This window comes from Cebidichthys violaceus, unplaced genomic scaffold (genome assembly GCF_023349555.1).
Source record: "Cebidichthys violaceus isolate CVI_PGR_0920_01 unplaced genomic scaffold, fCebVio1.0.p SCAF_10, whole genome shotgun sequence".
NCBI lineage: Eukaryota > Metazoa > Chordata > Actinopteri > Perciformes > Stichaeidae > Cebidichthys > Cebidichthys violaceus.
Genome location: NW_027176263.1, coordinates 13,703,436 through 13,729,120, shown reverse-complemented (window position 1 = coordinate 13,729,120; position 25,685 = coordinate 13,703,436). Strand labels below are relative to the sequence as shown.

At 41.3% G+C, this 25,685-nt stretch overlaps 1 protein-coding gene across 1 annotated transcript; it reads left to right on the top strand.

Annotated features, from left to right (window-relative positions):
* Positions 1-8,863: 8,863 nt before the first annotated feature.
* Positions 8,864-25,058, top strand: valopa (vertebrate ancient long opsin a). The gene is made up of 5 exons (XM_068718166.1): positions 8,864-9,330; positions 11,597-11,807; positions 17,261-17,378; positions 18,639-18,872; positions 24,238-25,058. The coding sequence occupies exons 1-5, from the start codon at positions 8,967-8,969 to the stop codon at positions 24,469-24,471; spliced, it is 1,161 nt and encodes a 386-aa protein (XP_068574267.1). The 5' UTR covers positions 8,864-8,966; the 3' UTR covers positions 24,472-25,058.
* Positions 25,059-25,685: the final 627 nt, after the last annotated feature.

Below are 25,685 nucleotides of genomic sequence, written 5' to 3'. Positions count from 1 at the left end.
AGCGATGTAGAGTTCACTGAACAGAACCATGGAGCAGAACCAGAGTGAGATGCAAATCGATTCCAAGGAACCTGCAATGAATTTCTACCTGCGTTCACTAGAGGAGCAAGTGAGATGCCAACTATTGGACAGCAAGGCGACTTTCATTGAAACACAAACTAAGGACAGGGTCCTCCTGGATATCAATGAAGACTGTCTCCAGTATTTCCTCGATGCTCTCCAGGAATACAAAGAAGGAGATGAGCATAAGAGGATATGTGGCCTGAAAGCCCAGCTGCGTGAAGCTCAGGCAAAACAAGTCCAAACTCCATCCATGGACACTGAGCTTCTGAAATCCCAGCTGGAAGAGACCAGGACAAAGCTGCTAAACACTCAGAGTGAGCTTAAGCAGCAGACATCCACTATCAAGGCCGCACTTGCTAAGGCTGAGGAGGAGCTGAGAAATGGAAAGATTCAATGGCAAGAGGAGAAGTCTTCCCTCACAGAGCAGATGGAAAAGAACAGAAGATGCCTGGAACTTCTTCACACGCATAGTAAGCCGGCTCAGCGGGCAATTGAGAGAGCCCGGGCGAGATTCGAGACCAACAGGATCAAAACCGCCCTGGAAAAGGCAGAACATCTGTTGAATGCTGAGCGTCTCTGTTTTCAGAAACATTTGTCTGTCACGGCACAGCTGCAAGAGCATGCCCAGGAGAAGCAGGCAGCTGCTCTTCAATCACTGGAGAAGGAAGCTCAAAAGATGTCCACCAGAAACCAGCGGTCCCAAGCCCAGCTGGTGGAGCAGATAGCAACGACCGACTGGGTCAAAACAGCCCTCAAAAAGGCAGAAGATCTGGTCAATACTGAGCGTCTCCTTTGGAAGCAGGAGAGGTCTTCCCTCCTTCAGGTCAGTGGAGAAATCCAGCAGACTCTGCAGGAAAAGGAAGGGGAGTGGCAGATGACCGAGTCCTTGTTGAAGGCCCAGCTGAAAGATCTCGAGAGCCAGCTCACCATTAAGCAGAAGAAGAAGAAATGGTACAAATTCTTCTGATGCCTGGCTCCCCATTTCAGTGTTCAAGACTTGTGAAGGGAGTTCACAAGATCCAACGCTTCTGCACTTGTGAAGAGATTTCACAAGACTCAACGCTTCTGCACTTGTGAAGGGATTTCACAAGACTCAACGCTTCTGCACTTGTGAAGGGATTTCACAAGACTCAACGCTTCTGCACTTGTGAAGGGATTTCACAAGACTCAACGCTTCTGCACTTATGAAGGGAGTTCTCAAGACTCAACGCTTCTGCACTTGTGAAGAGATTTCACAAGACTCAACGCTTCTGCACTTGTGAAAAGGTTTCACAAGACTCAACGCTTCTTTCATATGCACTTAGTGTGTTTTGCACTTCTGTCCATCCAGGAATCCCTCCTCTCTAAGGTTTCTTCCTCTTTTCTCCTTGTTAAAGGAGTTTTTTGGGGGAGTTTTTCCTGTTTCAAAGTGAGGTTTACAATAAATTCCTAAAAATTATGTCATGCTTGTAAGTGTGTTTGTTCTTTCTAATTCTACGTTGTACTACTGTCATGTTTAAAAAGAAATGTTGATGTATGAATTAAGGGACAATCACTGCCTGAAAATATACGGTAAGTTGGCTAAACTGTTTTAACGTTAAACATGTTGGTCCAAATATAGTGTCTGTAGTCTGGAGTTACATGTTGGTCATCTAAAGACAACAATTCAATTAAAAACACCTGAACATTTCTTTATGCAACATTTTGCTGGTTTAATACGAGTCTAAAGTGGCTTAAGAACTTAAGGCAAGAAGGTTCATTTAATGTCACAGCACCTTTCAAACAACTGCAATTCAAGGAAATGCAAATTAATATTTGAAAACACAAAGAAGGGAAAAATATTTTCCCTCCTTTGTCATATCGAAAAATTTTGACTTTCGATATGAAAATCGAAATTTGATCGATTTTCATATACACTGTAAAACCTACCAGCTCATCCTAATAAAAGAAGTAAGCTAACCCAACTTAAATGGCATAGAAAGTTGTAGTTACTTGAGTGATACACTAACATGAACTCCTAAGTGAACTGCAGCCATAATGACTCAGTCAGTTGGAGTTTGATCAACTTCTGGTAGACTTTCGAGTTAGGTGTATCAATTCCAATGTGTTGTATTAACTCATTTGATCTAAATTGATTTTATAGACAGTGGCTGTGTTCGAAAACTTAGATAGCTGTCTTGATCCTTGATCTGTCGTTAAGACAGGAGTCTGTAAATGTACATTTTCCGGCGTTTTTTCGCTTAGATTTTTCAAAAGTTACGGAGAAATAGACACTGTACTATCCGATAACACCGTTATGGTAACCAGCAATAATGGTTGATGTGATTTGCCAGGAGTCAGTCAGCCAACTTTCTAACATTAGCACGTTAGCCTAGGTTAGATAGGTTAGATTTTTTAGATACGTTCACCCGTAAGTTATCTCGCGTCAGACACCTGTCTTAACCCTCCTGTTCTGTTAATTTTTTAGGTACAGCAATTATTACCGGGTAAATTTTACTTTAGCACAAGCAATGTAGTTCTCATCAATGCAGCGCACACAGATGCTGCTGTTTGTGTGAAGTTGAACTAGGCTGTTCTCTCTTTTATTAGCTTGCTAGCAAAATATTTGAAAAGCTAACGTTAGCATTACTGTAACGAAAGGGTGCACTCTCTCAAAGCGTTAACATTTAGTTTGCCTGCAAAACAAGTTGTCTTTTCACCCGTTAGAGTTGTTGACGTCTGCACATGATTTTCCATCCAAATTACATTGCCAGACTGCAAGGATTATCTACGGTTAGCTTAAATTAATGTTACCGAATAGGCTCAACATTGTTAACATTAGCATGGTCGTGCTGTGCCCCACGTGGTGATATCATTCAGTGTGTTTCATTCACATGCAATTTTCACCACTTGTGCAGTTAGGACAATGGGATTGAGATTTTAATATAAAAATGATATCAAACGGTTGATTTAATTTAAGGCATTCAACATATTTGTTGCTTATACAGCAAATACACAACTATACCAAACTAACGTCACTGCCTTATGTTAGCCACGTTTTTTTTCTTTCTTTTAAGCCTAACTTTAATAAATTAAACGGATTATTTTAATTTCAGTTGTGGCTGAGCTCATGGACCCAAGTCATGTGGAAAAGTAAGTTATGTGCTTTTTCTAGTCCCATCAAAGTCTGCTTACTGAGACATTACAGACTCCAACATGGCCAGTATTCTACTGTTTCTCCCTTACCATGTTTGTATTACAACTGCATATGCACTTTTAGCAGTTTTAATTCACTCAAGATACACATGTCAAGAGTGCACAGGCCTAATGTTAGTGAGAGAAGGGTAGCAGGCAGTGACTCACATGGTGTGGCAGACAATTTGGCATTTCATTGCCCTCTGTGTGATTTCAAGCAGCCATTTGTTGAGAGGGACATGCTTCTTCATAGGGGACATTTAAAAATTAAGTAAACTGTTCCATGTCTATTTCGGGATGGACATTTAGGGATGTCCATTTAGGGACTGCAGGTTTAAATCAAATGTCTACTCGACATATAACTCTCACAAATGCAGAGAACATCAGAATGCCTCTGATTTCGATGTGTCCGTTGTAGTGCCAAATGAATCAAATGATTCCCAGGATATTGACATTGAACTTGATCAAGATGCAGCTCTTTCAGATGAAAACGATAACTATTCCAACCCAGTAGCTGGTAGCAGCACTGACGGTTTAGCTGACCAATTGCAACATAATTTGGCAGCCTTCTTTTTGAAACTGCAAACTATTCTCCATGTATCAGAAAGGGCAACACAGGAAATCATTGAGCATGTCGATGAGTTGTTTTCACTATCAAAACCTCTTGTAGAGGAAGCTGTTACGAAGGTACTGAAAAAACATAACTGCCCTTTTACTGCTACAGTTGTAAGTGATATTGTCCAGGCAGTCTCAGAGAGTAACGTTTTGCACAAATCAATTACATCTGATGCTCCATTGTCAACTGCTAAGAGGAGGAAGTCATATTATGAAAATAAGTTTCCACTTGCCTGTGGAGGACCTTATTGAGTCTTTACAGCATACATGTATGTATGTGCCCATTCTCTCATCTCTGCAGGAGTTGCTGAAAAAAGCAGATGTATTGAAGAAAGTCCAAGAAGCTACCACACAACAGCCTGGTCAGTATTCTTCATTTCGAGATGGCTCTTACTGTCAAGAAAATCTACTTCTCTCCAGTGAGGGACTCAAATTACCTGTCATTCTATATATTGATGATTTTGAAGTTGTAAACCCTCTTGGAACCTCAAGGAAAATCTACAAAACATGTGCAGTTTATTGGACATTGGCTAGCCTGCCACTGAAGTATCGCTCAGCACTACACTGTATACAACTTGCCCTATTGTGCAATACAGATGATATACGGATTTTTGGATATGCAAAAGTGTTTGCGCCACTCTTGAATGACCTAAAGACCCTCGTCTATATCGAGACACTTGGTCAGTGTCTCAAAGGTACAGTCTACTGTGTTGCGGCCGATAACCTTGGTGCACATGGGCTAGCTGGTTTCAAGGAGAGTTTTAGAGGTTTATACTGTTGTCGGTTTTGCCTCACTTACAAGGAAGACATGCAGATATCAGATGCAACCACTGGTAGTTGTGAGATGAGAACAAAAAATCAACATGATTGCCTTGTTCAAGAAATACAAAATGATGGTTGTGAAAATGATTACGGTGTTAAAAAAAGTTGTGTCCTCTCTGATCATCTGTCTTATATCCACCCGATCACAGGATTTCCACCTGACATACTGCATGACCTGTTTGAAGGTGTGGTTCCTGTTGAGCTGGCCCTGTGTTTGAGTTATTTCTCTTTGGAGGATCTAAATAAAGAAATATTGTCTTTTCCCTACTAACATTTTGACAAGGTTGACCGCCCACACCCAATTTCACTAACATTTGCCAATCGAGGAACAATTGGGGGAAATGGGCATGAGAACCATGCTCTGCTTAGGCTGCTGCCTGTTCTTATTGGCTCAAGAGTTCCAGAAGGGGACAGATTTTGGGAGGTCATAATGGAGTTAAAAGATATAGTTGAGCTTGCTGTGTCACATACTTTCACAGATGATACTATTCAGTACATGGCTTGCAAGATTGCAGATCACAGGCAGCTTCTTCAGGAGGTCTTCCCTAACTTGCTGTTACGGCCGAAGCATCATTTCATCGAGCACTACCCTCACCTCATAAAGTGTTTTGGACCTTTGGTGCATCTTTGGACAATGAAGTTCGAGGGAAAACAACGTTTTCAAGAAAATTGTTCGCCACGCGCAGAACTTTAAAAACGTTCATAAAACCATGGCAGAGAGACACCAAAAAAGGATGGCATTCTACATGTCATCACCAAGATTTTTAAAGCCAGCAGTCCAGACTTCAAAAGTGGAATCTGTCTTTGTACAGTCTTTGCCCACAGATACACATGCACTCATTTTGAGCATCACAGACAGCAATAGTGTATACAAAGGGGGTAACCATTGATGGCATGGATTTTGTGGCTGGCATGTTTGTATGCACTGGGGTACGCGCAGCCTTGCCTGAGTTTAAGGAGATCAAAAACATCTTACTGATTGGCAGTGAGATCTTCTTTGTACTGAAAGCCTTTGATACTTGGTATGTTGAGCATTTGCGCTCATATGAGCTGGTCGTTGACGAAAGAAAGGGCCATACAGTCAAACCTCTGTATCAGCTGACTGACCAAATGCCATTGTTGGCCTACAAAGTGTCAAGCAAACTAATCCTCACACCTAAACATTTCATTCCAGTTTCAGAGTAAACGAAGAGCTCCACATCCAGCAGTCAGCAACAGCCTGTCATATCTGCATGCACAGAGTACCTGGACAAAGCAATACAATTACAGTAAGTGAGTACTATTTTCCACTGATTCAATAATATGGGGGAACCAGATGTTAATGTTGCTGTGCAGGCAGAGTAGCTGCTGAAACATACGCTAACCTTTGCAGTATCTTTTTTGTTTGTTTGTTACAGGCTTCTCATTCACAGTTGTACAAATGGCAACGCCTGATGTCCTCAAGCTAAGGGTCATTCTTGATGAAGTCAATGCCGAAAAGCTTAACTTGCACTCTCGCCCTGAGACTGTGAATGCCCTCATATTGGAGCTGAAAAAAAGCTTGTCCTGAACTATGACTTTCGCCTGCAATTCCAAGACCCTGAATTTGACAATGCCTTATGCAATTTGGTTAATATAGAGGACCTGCCATCTATCGCAACTGTCAAGGTAGTAAAAATAATTGAATTGGATCTGAGCTCAGCCAGCACAGATGACACAGTGTTATTATCAGATAATACAGAGTATTACCTGATGTTACTGATGAGCCACTGATTTATACAAACTTGATGACTTTAGACTCGACAAAATTAGGAAAGACTTGCAACCTTCTTTCAAACCGAAAGATGAATAAAAATGTTGGAAGTGTACCATAAATAATACATTCGATTTTGGTGAAGAGTGTTTTTTGACTTGTAAGGACTTGATACTCAAGTTTAGAATTTGGACTCGACTTGAGTCTTGCCTGTCTTGACTTGGGACTTGAATACAAAGACTTGAGACTTAGACTTGATGACTTTGTCCCACCTCTGCAATCAAGTGTCTTCCCTCTACCATACCATTGTAAACTGTTTTATTCTACACCTGTGAATATTTGTAAGCACACTAATTTCATATGTTTCCCGGGAGTACCATCAAAGGTTTATATCTTATTTATTAGCCTATCATAGTTGACGTGTTTGGTACATGTCTCAGTCATCCTGGAGGATCAGGTTGTAATGACTCTCAGATCTTGGACTGATGCACTGGTGGTGTTGTTTGGCTTGACCTATGCTCTCAATATGAGCTATCCGGCGAAGCTGAGTGGCTTCTTTGAGTTCATCCAGGTTGTCCTCTTAAATCTAGATGATGGAAGAAAGCAGCTCAAACCTAAGTTGCAGGCCTTGAAAAATGAGCTAGAGTAAAGAGGCGACATCCTGCGCCAAGACTTCTAGCAGTCATGGTTTACAGCCCAACAAAGTCTTATATGCAGAAATTTGTTAAACCACCTGTGCTTGATCTCAGCAGCCAACAACAAGTAAGCACACCTGGTTTAATTAGGTCCAATCCTGTATCAGAGGAAATATGTGTCTGGGAGTCAGGAAGTATTGGAGCCTATAGCCTATTATTGCATAGGCATTGTCAACTCTTGCGTCCCGTCGATCCGGCTGTAAATGACAGCGTTTTGGAGGCTGAAGTACCGGCTCAGATGTCTGCTGTACCGAAGAAGGGAATATCTGTGTTCTGTCAAAGAGTCTAGGTTATTAATAGTCAGTCTATTGGCGATAGCAGTTGTTGTGTTTGGTTCTTATCTGTTGTTCTTTCAAACCCAGCTGGCCAGTTGTTAAGCAAGCCCAACATTTTGTTAAGAGAAAATACAAAAACTTTTCATGACTCCTTTCAGTTTATCATTTTTGAAAAAACGTTTGTTGTGAGCACAATGTATTTTGATCAGTGATTTTTTTTTTATTTTTTATGTTGGCAGCTGTGTGGATTCATTTTGGCATAATGTGTAATGTTGTGGTTAAAAAAAAATCATATTGGTTAAAATAAATTCATTGCATCTAACTGAGTATTTGTATTGAGTTAATGCAACTTGAATGGTTCAAGGCAATCAGTTTCCTTAAATGAATTGAGTAGCTGCTATACCATTTTGAGTTGTTGTAACACAAGCTATTTAAGTTAGTCAGACTTAAATCATATATTTGCTGTTACATAATTTTAATGAGTTCATACAAACATTACAAATAAGTTTAAATAATGAATATGTTTTAAGTTCAATACAAAGAATGGAGTTAGTACTAGTCATTTATTTACTTAAGTATACCTAACAATAAATACTTAAGTTAGGAGTACTCCATTTAAGCAATTCTTTCCACTAAAAGGATTTGAGTTATTTAACTTAAATGGTTCAAGGCAATCGGTTTCCTCAAACTATTTGAGTTGACTTTACTCATCAGGTTACTTGATGGCACATTTAGCTGCTGCAAGATTGTTATTGATTGTAATTATTATGTGGCAGGCAGACAAGGCGTTTTAAGACCTGCGTGTCATAACAGCAGAAAAGCGCAGAACTTGATTAGATGGCTTAATTTTATCGATCCATGTTGAGTGACCACAGGTGTTTTACATGCCTTTAGTTGAACGTGTACTTAATTTAGATTAATATAAAAACAATAATGTCCACTGTGACAAATCGGCCTGCTGGGCTGCATAATTACACGGCAAAGCCACCAGATCTCAATGTGTGAGACCCTTCCTCAACGCTGACTAAAACAAAACAAAAACAGAGACTCACTTGGTGTCTAAATCAGAAAAGGGCAGAGCAGAATTAATCGTTGCTATAAACTGCCGCCTTCGTCCGGACCGTGCGTGCGTCACGCTTGGAGACTTTGTTGTCCTGCAGCGCGCAAAACAAGTGCACATGAAGAGGACGCGTGGCGTCCCGTCGCCTCTCCAGGAGGGCAGCGCATGCCGCCTATATAAGAGCCTCCAAGATGCCACCGATCGGTCAGTCGTGCGCTCGCTGCCAGCGCTTTTTCAAGACATCGCCTCTACCCGCACCGTGCGCTCCGCCTCTACTCCGCTCCCAAACGTAGAGCCACGCTTTCCAACGGCTCAACTCAACAAACATTTTCCGGGGGATTTCTCTCTCGAGCGCGCCAATATGCGTGTTGGCGAACGCGGATCTCAACACAAAAACTTTGTCAGAGCAGAGTAATAGGGCGCACGGGATGCTCCGCGGCGTGCTTAACGTGAGCGCGGCTGTCCGGGAGTGACTCTGCGTGAAGTTGTGAGTGTGAGGGGGGAGAAACAAAAATCGGTTAGGCAAGTAGCCTACACTCTGGGCATGGACAATGGATACTTTAAGTCTGTCAGTGAACGCTGTGTCCTACACTGTGGCAGCTGAGCTCCCCGCCACCGATGATCCGTTTACTGGACCCATCAGGAACATCGCGCCGTGGAACTTCACCATCCTGGCCGTGCTCATGTTTGTGGTCACCTCGCTGTCAATGAGCGAAAACTTCCTCGTCATGTTTGTCACTTTCAAGTACAAACAACTCAGACAGCCCCTGAACTATATTATAGTTAATTTGGCCATCGCTGACTTTCTGGTCTCCCTCACCGGTGGAGTAATAAGTTTCCTGACAAACGCTAGGGGTTATTTCTTCCTTGGGAAGTGGGCTTGTGTTTTGGAGGGGTTTGCTGTTACTTTTTTCGGTAAGTTTATCTGTTTTTTTTCTCCCCCCTCCCCTCCTACTTTAATTGCAGGGCTGCTTAAAACAACTTACATAATTGTAGGTGTCAGTGTTGGAGTTTATATTGCAAAAATGCGTGATGACCGTGAAACAGCTCCACATGGTACATCCTCCTCAGCTAACTTTAGCATCTCATAAATTAGGGCATCTGGGAGGGAGGTCAAAATATAAGTGACAAATCACTTCCACTACTACTGCTGCCAAAATTAAAAAAAAAACATTGTCTGAGGATCACTTTGCTCAGTTTCTTTGAGCGCTCATATCTATTTGTTGATGTCAAATAAACACTCATTACTATGTCAGAGTACTCGCTATACACTGGATACTTAAGTGATACTTTGAGAACGCTATAGTTCAAATTCACAATGTATGGCGTACAGCAAAAACATCATATTAACTACATAAAAGGGATTTTACAGGTCTTGAAGAAAACTTTCTTGTGTGGTCAACTCTAGAAATTAATTTAGTAAAATTATTACAACCTGTATACTTGCACCATTCGAAGATCATCGCCCATAATGCAGCTCTGCAAGTGTAATCTGCATCATGGAGTGCATAATGCACAAAGCAATATAAAAAACGTGCCAAACTAAAGCTAGAGCACAAGGATTGGGATTAAGGATATTAGTGTGTGCAAAGTAAAAGCTTATTCTAAATTGCCAAGAATATAAAAGACAGGAAACTTCATGGAGTTCAGGCAACAGTCGAAAAAGTCCCTATAGTGTCTAACTCTGTAACTTTTATGAGCCCACTGTGTAGATTTTTGAAAAATTTACCTGCATGATCTTTTTTACGTGTGCATAAAAACAGACTGTGGGATCAGTCACAAAACCCCCCTGTGCGAGCCTTTACGGTAGAATTCAGAGCCATGCTCAGGAGCCCCCTCACATACTGCATGTGCATGCCTTGCCATAAGTAGGTTACGAGCACCGTGACCACCAATAACGTTTAACTAAGTCAGTGGATGTGCATCAGAGCTCTCAGAGGGAATACAGAGGATCCCAAAGTGGGATCTTGGGCGTCTGGTGACTGAGGTGAGTGGCTTGCAGTATATTAAATGAAGAGAAAAGAGAATACTTGGTTGATTCAGGCAAAGGATTCTTATTGGATTTCCTAACAAGGTTTATGCAATCCTATTTTGGCAACTTGGACAACTTTCAGGAGAGAGACACAGTTCATTCAAACTGACTAATTTATTATTAGCAACAGAAAACCCTCCTACTATTATTCAGGATTAAGGAGTGGATGAAAACAAACATCCCAGGGCCAGTGGAGCGCTCTAGCACACGGCAGCACAAAACCACATTTTGTTTGTCGGATGAGAAGCCGGCGCAGCGCTAAAAGAAACCCCCTGACGTAATAAATGACTTTACAGAGGAGGCAAATCAATAGGCCAGTGGAGTGAGGCTTCCATCTTCAAGGAGTTTGTGGTGGAAAGCCACTTCAATTTGAGTCTTGACAGCAGTTTCAGCTGATTGACAGCTGTGTGTGTTTGTGTGTGTGTGTGTGTGTAGAGGCGTACATGTGAAAAAATAAGAAAGTAATTAAGCCGAGCTTGCTCTTCTTGAGTGAGTATTGAGTGTATTGAATACTTCACATTCTGCTCAAGGTGAGAATATTTTGTATTTCTGCTTATTTTTAGTTTTTTGTTTTTTTTAGTCACGTGCGCCTGTGCTTTACACATAAGTACCTTAAAAGTCACAGGGTTAAAAATACTGGACGGTTTTCAAGAGAAACACACCCCTTGATGTGTGACATAATTGAACACCCTGGTTTCCGCCTCTCTCCTTTGTCCTCTCCAGTTGAGTCTAGTAGGCAGACACCATGGAGTACCTGGCTGTGGAGAGATAGGTAATTAACCGGTCTGTGAGAGTGACTTATTACTGTAATTAATGTCGGCTTTTTTTAGCCCATTAGGAGGCAGCTGAACGCACCCGCCCCTTAAACTATTTCTAGCAACTCTCATCTCACAGTACAGATGTGAGATGCAGAAATGAATGGGTGGTTACACCAGTTGATCCCAGTTGGATAAGTTCCAAAAGCTTAGATATAAAGAACCTACCCTAATTTCACACTGTGATGAAATAGGGGAGCAAAGTAAAAGAGATGCAAATACATAAATTATGTGCTCAAATATTGCGACATTCCAGATTCCAGACCTGTCAGATAACAGATGAATAGTTATCCCGCTGAGCTCCTGCACACTGACCTCCTGCTGTTTGCTTCAGGGATCGTGGCCCTGTGGTCCCTCGCCGTTCTGTCCTTCGAGCGATTCTTCGTGATCTGCCGGCCCCTGGGGAACATCCGACTGCAACCGAAGCATGCAATCCTGGGTCTGCTGTTCGTCTGGACCTTCTCCTTCGTCTGGACCTTCCCTCCGGTGCTGGGCTGGAACAGATACACCATAAGCAAGATCGGAACCACCTGTGAGCCTGACTGGTGAGAAAGTAGCATTTTAGCATCTCTGTAAACCCACAAAGAGCTGAGGCTCTTTAAAACTGTCAAACAACTGAGAGAAAATGACCTCAAAGGGTCCATTCACCTACATCACAAAAACATATTCTCTCACTTAATCCCCACTTTCTTCCTCACAATGAAAACAGTAGACAGTGAGGTTTGTGGATTATTGATTGGCCATTCTTTTCTGGAATGACATGTTTCTGTTTGGTTTTTCAAATTACATTTTTAGTGCTTTGATCAGCCCAAACTAAATTCAATTCACCTCTATTGTATTCGGGTGGCTGCAGCTTCAGAGCACCACATTTCAAAATCCTGCCACAAAACCGAGTAGGTGAGAAATTATTTTATTGTGATCCGTCTGAAATGACACTTTAATACTGAAGACTGTGGTTAATTATCTTATATGGACGTAGAAAAATAGTTGTCTTTTTTGTTAAGTAGTTAAGTAATTTAAATGGTGGTTTGTGAGACAAAAACTTGTTCGGGTTCTCACACCATGTGCAGGCACTCAAGAATTATTCCTTATAATTATTTTAGAGGCAAACATGTATTCTGAAATCAGGTCCTGCTGTCCCCGGCCGTTCACACACCCTTCTACGTCTGATAGAAGCAGCAACCTCCGGTGCTGAGAAATAAAGCCAACGCGTACAAAAAACGGCATTTCCTCAAATTGCAACATTAGGCTGGCTCCAAAAGCAAGTCAATCCCCATAGACCTCCATGTTACCTCCAACTTTACAGCAGATATAATCATGTCGACTGCTTTAAAACCTAAACTTTCAACCTGCGTACTCCCTTGGGGGCAGCGCAAGAAGCTTCAAGGTTCAGCTTGTTTGTCACCAGCGCAATGCCCGTTCAAAACGGTCCGATTGCTTGGCCTCCGGTGTTACTGCTTGCAGCTTCTGTGGAAACAACTCATCCAATTCACACTCGACACTGCGCTTCCTTAGGTCCAGAGCAATATACCTGCCATGACATAGTTGCATCCCCTAGCAATGCTAGAGTATATGTGTCATTCGGGTGCAAAGGCTCCCACAAACATCAATAGAGAGTGAGTTATTGCAAGCAGTCGAACAGTTAATAGGTGTCCCCTCTTCATACACTACATAGTGTGAACATAACGCGACACTAATATGTTCCGTAGATCTCAAGAGCTCACACTCGATAGCACTTCCGTGGGTCCTCAGCCATACAAGAGCCATGTGTCAAGTGCCAAATCGATTGGAATGGTTGTCGAGAAGCTCGAAGGACCAACGGACATAGACTCCTTCCATTTTAGTTGTACAATACAGGATTTCATGCTAAAATGCAGTTGTAGTCCCCTCTATGCTACACACACAGAGCCTTCTGGTCCGATGTTGTGCACGGCCAGTTTGTTATGTTTCCAGCAGACATAAATTCAAAGTACTTAAACCCCTTTGCATATCATAATAGATGATGTCAAATTAAAGAACAACTTTAGGCTACAAAATAGATTGCATTAGATGTCATTGTATACACTACTGGAACAAGATTATGCCATTGAGATCATATGTCCAAACCAACAATAAATACAACTGATAATAATACAACCACATATTGCCATACCACAGTTAACAACGACAAAACTCTGTGGTGGGTGCAACAAGCCTATACATAAACTAAATAGCCTGACACTTTTTATTGGATCATCAACTCATTTGCTGATGTATTATGTAATGTGGTTGGTGTGGTTCTCGTGGTTGGTGGCATCTCTGAACATGTGCCAGTCTGTGCACCTCTGAGCTTCCTCTGTCCATACTTGAACAGTTTTTTTTCCTGATGGGTTGATCCTTTAAATCAGCTAGGAGTAAAGGAGAAGCAGAAAAAAATATGGTCTGATTGTCAAAAGTGGGGTTTGGGGGAGGGCTTTGTAGCTGCCAGGATCGTCAGACAGTTCAGCATCATTGTTATAGACACAGAAATGCTGTCCATCTGTCAAACGCAGTGACTTGATCGGGGGTGTTGTGGTGGGGCCCGGTCTCTGTAAAAAGGAGGGCACAGCAGTCTCAGACTTCCTGTTGCCATCTTATTCTTTACATTCCTCAGGAGTCGTGTTCCCTGCCACCTGATGAATGTGCTTGTAAGTCCAACATTCACACTCCGTTTATGTGTTTTGGTCTTCACAAACTCTCGAGGGAAATATTTGGCTCTTAAGGTGCTTAATGATCCACCATGTTCACCAGCTAGGCATTAACTGTGTTTGTTGTTAGCTGCAACAACGTTGATGAGAGCTGTGACACTGAACCCAAAACTGAAACTGCAGAGTCCGGGGATAATTCTCTGTGGGTTCGTCACATTGAGCAACACCTTTACATTACACGTAGTCATATGACCCCTGAGCTTTGAACTAACCCCTAATCCTGACCTTAATACAACACTTTAATCTTATGCTAGCCCATAACCTTTAGCCCATAAATACCCCTGTATTAATTATCTGTCTTACCACCCACTTTGCACTCAAACAGATAAAGATTATAGACATTCCACACTCAGCCCTGTGACTCTGATCTACGTTGCTGCTTCAGCTGTATTAGCTCACACTGTGCGAATGTGTCTCACGGAAAAAGTCAAGAAACAGGTCAGCTCTGACCTTAGCCCTCAGGGTGCCATCTGGGTAATGCTATTTAGCTGCTTTGATCAAAGGCGTGCAGATAGGGGCCTGAGTGTTTGCCTCGAGCCCTGTAAGGGATTCAATGCAAGGTGGGAATGAATGGTTCAGACAATACAATTAAGAGCTCACCTTATGGAGATACCCAGCGGGTAGAGGACCCGCTCCACCTCTGGCTGCACGCAGCATGAGTTCTGTCAGAAAACATTTGGTTAACAGCAGGAGTGCGAACAGCACAGGTGTTTCAGGTCCAGAGTGTTGCCACATGCACAGCCCTGATGCATTTTAAAAGCCTCATTTATGTGCATCTTTTTTTCTATTCTTTTTTTTTTTTAACCTCTGGGTACATGCAGATATTCAGCACCGGACAGCTTCAGAATGTTAAAAGGCATCTATGCAAGGTTTTGAGGGATTGTGCTGGAGAGTTGTCAGGTGACTGTATCCTTGGTGAGAGGTTTGGAGGAAATCTACTGCATCTGCTATGCTGTTGACTTCCAGTGCACAGGTATTGTGTCAGACATTTATATTAATTAAAGACACACACAGATGAGATTGCCAGCACAAATCCCTGGACGTGGACTTGATGAGACCTCAGCATTTTTTAAAGCCATCATGTGTAGGATTTAAACATTCCATATTTTAGTGTCGCCCAGAGGTAGTGTGAAAAAAGACCCTCTCAAAAACTCAAAGTGCCTCAACTTTTAAATGTGCAGCATAAGTGAACTCCCAAGTTTAAATGAGGAGATTCACTCTGACAGTCAGGCAGGATGTTGGTGAGACGGTGCAAACCAGTTGGTGGTGGGAAGATTTTTTTTTTTTTAACTAATTCAATTGTTTGGGATTGTTTGACAGAATTGACTAGATTGCTTCATGTGATACACCTCATCAAAAATTACAGTTTGACTGGCGACAGAACTCTTGGAGACGAATAAAATGCTGTCTGGCTGATATGCCAAAGTTGCTTATTAAGTCACTAAAACTCAAATTAAATGGAGCTGCTTGGGAAACTGAATCGTTTAAACATAAAAACCAGTGGAGTTGATTCAATTTAATTCAATTTATTTGTCAATCAGTACAATACACGACATCCTCTGTCCCAGGACCCTCACATCGGAAAAGGAAAACTCCCCCCAAAAAAAAACTTTTGTGGAAAGAAAATATGAGCAGAGTACATTAGCAGATCATTAACTAGCGTTATTGCATTTATTCTACACTAGCTACTGAAGGTAAACTGAATGTATACGAATGCAAATTTAGCTTTTTAAAGATTATAACAGTGAGTAAAGACGTACGTTTACAGGAACAGTGTGATGTGATGGTTCACTTTTACACTGTGATCTGTAGCTTTAGCTTCTATCTTTATCTTTTTATCCAGTTTTCACTGCTGAATCAGTTTGACATTCTGGATATATTCTTCAAACACATATTGTAGACCCTTATGTCTGCCTGTCTCTTCAGTTGCTTTTACATCTTTCGAAAAATGTTATATTTATTTAGGGAGTGCAGTTAGTGGCAGTGTGGGCTCCATGGTAACGTAGCTCCAATGAGTAGGAGTGGGGGGCGGGGCTTCAAGGCTCAGTAAAGGGTAAATTAATACATTTCAGTTTTGACGAAGAGAACCAATTGGTTTAGTCTGATGATTTTTCAGACCTTTTGAATCATACATTGGGAATGTGACTGCTTATTGAATTGAATAAACAAATGCATCTACGTGCATGTACAGGCCAAAGACCTTCAAGTTGAAGGGGCTCACCTACAGAAACAAGCCTAATGGCACTGGAGTAGATTATGTAGTAATACAACTACAGGGGGCAGATGTGGTGAGTCCAGGTGGAGACACTTGAGCACGACCAAAGGTTGCATGAATATATGTAGGGGTGCAATTAGAAGAAAGATAAACAAATAGAAAATTATATTTTCATGTCCTGCCTTGTGGGGCAAGGAATGAAGGGTGAACGTGTGAATGATTAAGGGGGCCAAGAGCTGCACAGGGGTCCTAGAACATATTTTAGGGATTTCAAATAATTACAGTTTCAGAGCCTCAAGTTATCTTTGCAGATATAGCTGTAAAAATCCCTCACAACTACGCTGTCTTTCTCAACCACAGTAAGGCACTGCCCACTAGCCTGAATGATTTGTTTTGTTCAAAAAAGCAATTTAAATGAGCGGAACAAATCTTTATGCATGATGAAGTACTTTTTTGCATGTGTCACATTAAATTCATGTGGAATGAGGTGTGAATTGATGCATCACAAATGTGTGCAGACCACACTTCCCTGGTTTGATAAAGAGTAAGACACATGAATACAAATACACACAAACAAACCACTCTGTCTGCCAGGTAGTTCCTTACACATTAATCTGGAGTTTCATTTGACGGCAGTGTGGAAATGACATAATTGGACTGAATTAGTGGCCTCCGGGACTCTAATTGTGTCGCAGAGATTGGTCTCAGCTGTGAAATTTCCCTTTTAACTGGAGCTCAAATGAGGTGCACAACTGTCATCTTTCTTTCCAGCCAGATAAAAGCCTCTGAATGTCAAAATGACATTTCACAGACAGCTCGTAGCTGTGGAATCATAGAATTGTAAAGCATTTGGTTCTTAAAGGGACGCAAAAGTGTTCCCAAACAAATGGTTTGACGTGTGATCTATTGATCGGTCTACATTTATTATTATTGGTAGTTCCCTGTATTTATTTTAAGCAAAACATTATTGGATAAAAACTGTAATATACTGGTTGTGACCCATTTAAAAGCTCACAAGATGTGAATGTAAGCGTCTTTGTTCTCCACCTCTGAACAGGTATTCAACCAACATGATTGATCACAGCTACATCATCACTTTCTTCGCCACCTGTTTCATTCTGCCTCTCGGAGTAATATTTTTCTGCTATGGAAAGCTCCTGCGGAAGCTCAGGAAGGTTGGTAGTTCTAAACGAAATTATTAATTTATAAATGCATCCCTCGACTTTCAGTCGTATTTAGAATTTTTTTCAAATGTATTTCTGTAAATGTCGAATTATTTCTTCAGATCAATCAAAAATATCAAGGGGGTTGTGGTATGGATTGTTGGTTGCTTAATTGTGGTACATCAGCAGAAAAAAACGAAGGAAATAGGGAAGGAATCAGATTTCAGTAGTGTGCTGATGGAAGGATTATAATCATAACAATCTATATCCAAGTTACACTAATTTGCTGAAAATATTGCCCTGATTTTTGGATTTTAATACAGGAAATATCAGGTAATGACCAGTTACACTGCAGCTGCTGACATTTGATGTAAGTTTCTTAAAACCTTTTGGTCATATGTTCCTGGCACACTTCTTCCCTTTCTCACTTCTTTGACTATGGTTGCAAACATGCTGTAATGGAAATATTGTGGTTTTGAAATGTAGCTGCAGTTGATATAGCGTAAAGAAACATGCTTCTCCTTAAACTGTAAGTTTACTCTGTTTTGATTTTTCATGCATATAGACAAAAGAGCATTCTAAAGGCCACGGACATTAAGTGGGACACCGACTATTTCATGGAGGTTACATTAAAAATGGGCACATTTAATTTAATAAGACCTCAGGTACCCATTTTTGGTGACTCTCCTTGAATGCACCCACAGTAAGTGGAAGTAGATTAGTAGTGAAATTAAAGGTTCCCTGTGGAGTTTTCATGTTATTTTAGTAAATGAGTCCTTCTTTTAAGACAGTAATGTATCTAGGGGACTCCCTACCATTGAATAGGAGTGGCTGGTGACATGCTGGAAAAACAGAAACCCATTAGTAGGGCTAAACTGATGCTGTTAGATTCCTATTTTAATTGGATATGTTAGCTGTTTATGGGTGCTGGAAAGGACATGGAGGGAAAAAATATAAAAAAATAGCAATATGCGGCACTGAATTTTATGAATTTACTGTTAAATAGACCATAGATGACTTAGACCCCACGTTCCCTCTGCCTCACTGTCAGCCGCTAGGAGACTACATGGTCGGGAGGAGAGCAAAGTTGGACCGGGAAGTGCGCTAGCTGTGTCCCTTCCGGGCCTCCGTAGCAATTGAAGTATTAAGATAAAACAATTTGGTATAAGTATCAGCCTTGAAAAAAGCATTTTTGTTCATATCCTAATAGACTAACTGACTATTATATACCAAAGTACTGTACAGCTAGTCATGGTTCTCTGTTTCCTCCAGGTGTCACACGGTCGACTGGCCACTGCCAGGAAGCCAGAGAGGCAGGTAACCCGTATGGTGGTAGTGATGATTGTGGCATTCATGGTGGGCTGGGCGCCGTACGCAGCCTTCTCCATACTGGTCACAGCTCATCCAACCATCGAACTTGACCCCAGGATGGCTTCCATCCCCGCCTTCTTCTCCAAGACAGCTGCTGTCTACAACCCAATAATCTACGTCTTCATGAACAAACAGGTAACTGAGAGTTTTCATGCTGGAAAGGAATACTATACTTGATTCAGCCAATTTGATCCCGTTGGCTTGTATTTTTTTCAAGTATTTTTGCATTACCTAGTATCAAAATCAGTATAGAGAGAAGGTAGCTGAGTTCCTTCCTTTGCTAGAGTTGAGACAAGTCACTGTATGCAGTAGATGGAAGCTGCTGCAGAATACGGAGATGCTTTTTATCTGTTGTTGTTGGGTGTTAGCCTGTCCCTCAATAATGCATGGTGTATGAATAAATGAAACATGAAATCCAGAGAGTACAATTGTCCATGGCTCTGTTATAAAATACATTAGCCACCTATGGCATGCTTGTGAGGCGTGCAATTTTTTCCTGCCATTTACATTGTGCATTATATGACAGCAGTCAATAGAAAATAGGGATTAGGTGCAGTTCTTAAACACATGACAAAGGCTTTTTAGTTTAAAGGCCTGTCCATAAGATTCACTTTGATTTTATTGTCCTATTTAGTTTAGGCCACATTGCCACTTTTTTGGCAGTTTATCTGTGAAGCAACCCATATTTTTTCAAATGAACAGTTTGCATTTTTGTTGTGAGCTGACACTTGATGACTGCTGAGTGATTTCTAGTGTTCTACCAAAGATCTACATAAATGGTTTAACAACCTTTTAAGTTGCAAATGTGACAGCCTGACGGGACACTTAATTCAATAAATGCTTTATTCAAGACAGCTTTGCTAAAAAGGTCCGGCAGTGGCAACATTGACTAACTAATCTTAATCATTACAGAGTAACAGAGTGCACACATGATCTATTTATCCCACATAGACTTTTGAGTCTGAGTAGACAAAACACACAAGATGGATGTACAGTATAGTATTGACTATGGTGTGCTTATCACCTCGCCTAATTCCTTTTACTGATTCTGATCCTCATTATCGTAAACATGCCGAAATGCGAATCATGTAGATTTTATATGCAGCCCCTAATATTTGAAAAGTGAATGCATTGTGATTATGTTCCCTTTTCATTGTTATGTATGCCTCTGGAGTTCAAGTGTTCATGAGCGCTGACAAAAGACAAATCTAAAGGCTACAGTTTGGATTTTTCGATGGCTGCGTTGGCAACCGTCATTTCCATCAACCTGCATAGAAGCTGATGACGTGCTGTAAACTGCAACTTTAACACAGGGTTTTATTTCTGTGGCGGCTAGGGAAATTGTGATGTCATGTCAAGGCTCACATTTTACGACTTTAATGCAGTGATGGTAATCAAAAGCTTGCCAGCCTGTTCAATGGTTGAAAATAAAAAAATTCAAAAACATTTTCAACCATCATTATGGTAAGAGTGGAACTTTTTGCTAACAGTGGCATCCTTCTCTTCAGCAAAACAGTTCTTGTGTGCAGAAATAGACCTAACAGTGTCCTCGAGCAGAACACCGATGGCCTGCAGGGCTGACTGCTCCTAGAATGCTGGACTCGCCAACTTCTTTTGTATCTCTCCAGTAAACATGAGCACGCTGTGTCCAATTCAGTTTTCTGTACCTCCTGCTGCAGTTTGGAGTCGCTACTGTAAAGCTCTAAAACCCATCATACAAAACTGAAGTCTCGTTAAGTAATGACTTTTTCATGTTAACATGTATTCCACCCTGTTTTCACTCCGGGGCTCCGTTATTAGAGGCAAGTTGTTATTGTATATGACATTGAACATTTTTATTGATAGATTCTTTATAGTCCTGCCTGCAGAGTGAACACTAAAACTGTCAAGGCCAGTTATGACAAACATGTCCAAATATGCCTTCAGTGATCTATTTTCAGATGTGGATATAGAATTCCTGCTATACGTGTACGTGCTCAGCATGACGCCTAAAACAGACCTCCCTTGCCAGGTAGCTGCATGCAGTCTGCATGTCCATCTGATTGCCCCACTTTTGAACTGCTCTTGCTGCTTAGTGGTGTCAGCCAGTGTCTCCACTAAGACATCGACTGGACGTAAATAGGGACGGCTAGCAGCTTCAGCCAAACTGCTAATGGTTTATAGAAGTCAGCTGCCCTCTTAGTGCTTGATTGTGACATTGCTCTCTGTCTCAGCGTTCCTCTGAGTTACATAACAAGTTGAGGTGAGTCGGCAGGGGAGTCCCATGATGCATGGCTACCGCGACGTAGAGGAGCAGCTTTAGAGGGAGACGGCCTCCTGGGATCTCCTCGGTCAAAAGGTCCAAGTTGAAGGAAAATTCTAGAAATATCCATTTCTCATGTCTTCTGGTATTATTTAAATTCGGTTTCACAGGACGCTCACACTCTTTGATCAAGAGGAAAGATCTAAAAATAAAGTCTGGAGTGTTTTGACAAGACATGACTGTGTGGGGGTGACTATGGCTAAGTGGAGAGCAGCGCCATCCTTTAATCAAACGGTCGGCGGTTCAAAACCCGTCTCCGGTTCCACTAGTTGCATGTCAATTGAGCAAGACACTTAACCCCAAAAATTGCTCCCGTAGCTGTGCCTACGGTATGAATGTGATAGAATCTGAATTGTAAGTCGCTATGGATAAAAGCATCTGCTAAATGACTGTAATGTAATATACTGTACGATGTTGACCCCAGTAGGGCTTTGATGTGAGAGGGAAACTTTATTGATCAGTTTTTGAGAAGATATACTTTGTTCTCCTCCTCATCCTCCTGCTGCCCTAGATTGAGTTCTGTAAGACTAAAGCACAAAAGCAATCCCAAAGTAAATCCATGATCGCCATTAGAAGAGAGAGTGTTACTCTTTTACTTTTCATGCTCACATTTTATTCCCCGCCACACACACATTCCGCAATACTGCCAAAAAGGAGATCAGCCATTGAATCAGCTTTGCTTTTTCACACTGAACCAAACAAATCGGCGGCATAATGCCACCCCAGGAGAACAGAAGTTCAGACTGGGCCGGTTGATGAAGTCTAAACTACTGCTCCAACTCTATTCTTGTTCTTCACTTAATACCTATTGGTGTCCCAATGATGTTTGAAGAAAGAACTGGAATCAGACAGAATTCGATGCAATAGAGTTTATTCTTTTATAGTGTGGCTGAAATCGCCATTTGGTCACTAAGCTCCGTTTCCTTGGTATACAACAATATTTTTGAATTACACCCAGTTTACCTCATTCTATTGGAATCTCAGAGTGTGCCAAACTTTCCCTAAATATCCTTTTTCTAATATCCCCTTTCCCTAGACAACATGGCTCGGAGCAGCTTTCTCCACACCTGTTGTGTCTCCAGTAACTCCAGGGCTACTGGAGAGTGTTTAAAATAAAAAAAAACTTTAATCCTTACTACATCAAACAGCTTATATGTTAAACCATTCAAATCACACTATATTCACACTTTTCACTATGCAGATGTCATATATGTGAGTTTTACACATTTAGATAAAATTAAACATTTAGATATAATTGATGGTGCTAGTCTATTATAATAAATCAAACTCCAGGAGCTCCTGGACCTTGTTGTCTCCGCCAATTCAATGCCGTTTGCTGTAGGTTGGCTGCTAACTGCTGCTAGCGAAGCGGAATGATGCATTCAACAAGCTGTGTTAAAAGGGCTTTTGTCAGGAAATCAAACTCGTGCCTTCTGGGGTCACGAATAGATCACATATTGTGGGAATACAGGCCATTTAAGAAAGGCTGCAGTGTTAAACAATACACCCTCAACTGCACTCGATGAACCTGCAGAGCTGCAATATCCTAAAGAAAACAAACAAAAGACCCGGAAAGGATGATGTACCCAGAACGTTTTTGATGCTTAGGAACTACAGTATGAAGTGGATTTGTAGTCCGGAAAGAATCTTAAAGATGAATTAATTATTCTTTTTATATTAAGAACGGAAAAAAAAGATATACTATGCAATGTGAAAGGTGTCACTCATACTGACAAACCCACGACGATTTACCACATGAATATAGAGTTCCCCTCAGCTCTACAGTGTTTTAGTGTCTCAACTCATTGTTTGGGTTTTATAGCCCAGAACTTTTCATCCACTCGCACCAGCCTCATATCCAATCGTAGCAGGCCGCTTTGTTTCAATGAAAAAGCTCAGATACATACACTATGCTATCTGCCTAACACCTAATCTGTGGCAAGAGCACTCCCTACGTTAATCGATGATTTGATCACAGTGTCCTGTTTACAAACCTTAAGAAAACAGCAAAGCAGCATTTTTCTTCACCGTTATCCAGCAGCAGGTTGCAGCATCAAAGGTATTTTCATGATCCCACAGATTTATAGTGTCTGCCCGACAATACAGTACAATGTAAAGTAAAAACAGACTGTGCCCTCCCCGCCCTATATTTCTTCCCTGCTAACTGTGGCAGGCTGGTGAAATACATTTTGTGGGTAAAGAAGCAACCATAAAAAAATGTGAATCCTCTATTTGAAGATGTTTAGGTCCATGTTAATTGAAGAATAAGTGAAACATTACAATTCGATATTTTGGCAATATCCATTGTTCTATTACAGGATGCATACACTTATCGTGGTATTGCAGCAATATGATTACCGACGCAGGCCTTTTAGGTATGATTGTAATTGGTGTCACAGCCCCTGATGATGACTTTTTAGAATCCAGCTTTACATTGCTTGCTGTAGATGTCCAGGGATAATGCGTTTCAGATTATTCATGTTGCCGTTGACATTTTATGACCTTACTTCCTGTGTGGGAGGGTTTTAAAAGCTATTTATTGCAAGGTTGGACTAGGTATAAGAGGTTAGACAGCCCATTTCAGTTCCCAGAGTGAACAGAGCCATAGTCGTAGCCTTTTGCTTTTTTTAATGCAGGGGAACAGAGGTATCGCATCTCTTTGATGCCGTTTGCTGTAGGTTGGCTCCCCTGGTTTGAGGGCAGCAGTTAGGAGGCTTGCGTGTTAAATCAGGGTCAGGAATCATGAGATCTCCCCGGGGCTTCACAGAGTGGGCGCTTCGACTCTGTTAAAAGGTCAATTAGTGGTTTTAGATTTAAAGTAATGTGGAAACCAATGATTGGAGCTATTAGCGAGTCTTGTTTTAAAGTTAAATGCATCAATCTGGTGCACTTTGAAATCAAAATGAAGAGGCTAGATCTAACAAGAACTAAGTACAGTCAGGCTACTAAAGTATTGTATTCAAATGCAATTTTGAGGTACTATTTTAACTTGCTTTTGAATGTAGAACTTTTACTTGTAACAGAGTATTTTCACACTGTGCTCTAGTAAGTAGGAGTATCATCTCCTCATTTCCTAAAATGTCGCACTATTCCTTTACAGAACATTTTCGTGTACTGTAAATATGGCCCCCAAAACACTGTGATTGCAAATAATGTTAATCAAGCTAATCGCTTTTAATTCTCTCTTTTTCTGTCCAGTTCAGGAAGTGCCTAATCCAGCTTTTCAGCGGCACAGGGATCATCCCAGACAACCTGAACCAGACCTCAGAGCGACCAGGAATTACTGTAGAGAGTCAAACAGGAGAAATGTCAGTCATTGCGACCCGCATCCCCATGAGTGGCACTATGTCGCCCAGGTCCGACGATTCTCCAACCGATGGAGGGTCGTTTGCCCAGCTGCCCATCCCAGAGAACAAAGTGTGTCCAATGTAACAGGAAACAAATGCATCTTAATCCTCTGACCCCCACAGTCCGTGATAACCCTCTGTAATCGAGATGTTTCAAAAAACGATTTAGACAGCGACGAGCGATAAATGTTAATTGCTTGGGGAGACGGAGAATGCGGTGTGAAGAACAGACAGTCAATGTTTGAAGGGGTTTCATGATCAATGAAAAAATAATTTCACTTTTCAATTAATTAATTACAGGCACAAAACATCAAGTACTATAGAAAAGGTTTTGTGATCCAGCATGTTTTGTTAGTTTGTTCAATATTTGATTAAAAAGAAGCACAACAGAGGGTGCAAGAAGGAACCGTACAGAATGAAATGCTCAGAACATTACCCGCTAGACACCTTGTAAATATTTCCTTGCCGGATGGTCTGTCCAGTTGTTGGAGACTATCTTGGATGTTCTCTTGACTATCATTGCACACCTCACATTAGAGGGCACTTGATTCAACGTGATAGCGTCTACCTTTATGTCCCGGTGAGAAAAAAAAAGAGACTGCTGAAAACGCAAACCTTGACATAAGTTAGTTGAGAGCCAGCCAGCTTTTCAGACACCACAATGCATCCAGCCTTTCATCTCGTCCTCGCCTTTTCCTTTGAAGCCCTGTGATGGTGCCTGTAGAGAAAGCATTGTTTTTCTATGCCTTTTCAGTACTTTGCTTTGGCAGCGCGTCTTCATTCATCTCCGCTCGTCAAGAGGATGGAGCAGACTTCTGAATTTGGATGCTTTTACTTTAGATTATAGTCTGGGTCAAAGCTTTCATCTTTTAGTGTAGATAGTCAGTGGGACTTGGAGATGCCAGTCTCCTGTTGCCTCTGCTGCAGATGGAGTAGGACAACATATTTATGAACTGCCAGCATGGGATCAACAAGCACACACATATGCACACAGCTCTAAGTAACACACACATGTATGCATACAAACACACACACACACACACAGAGATTGCAGTTCACTGCCTGTATCATGATACACTCTCTAAAGGCACTGGGATAAATATCCTTTCACAAGAGTGGCTTAGCTAAGCAGCCATGTACAAAAGCAATTAATATTTTCATCATAAGCACAGGTCTACAGCAATATTAAAGCTAACTACTGTCACACAGTTGAACACTTTAGCGTTAGCGACAGTAAATGTAGTGTGTTAAATTGTCTTCTACTTGACTTTGTGGTGCATGTTTGTTCACTATTACTAG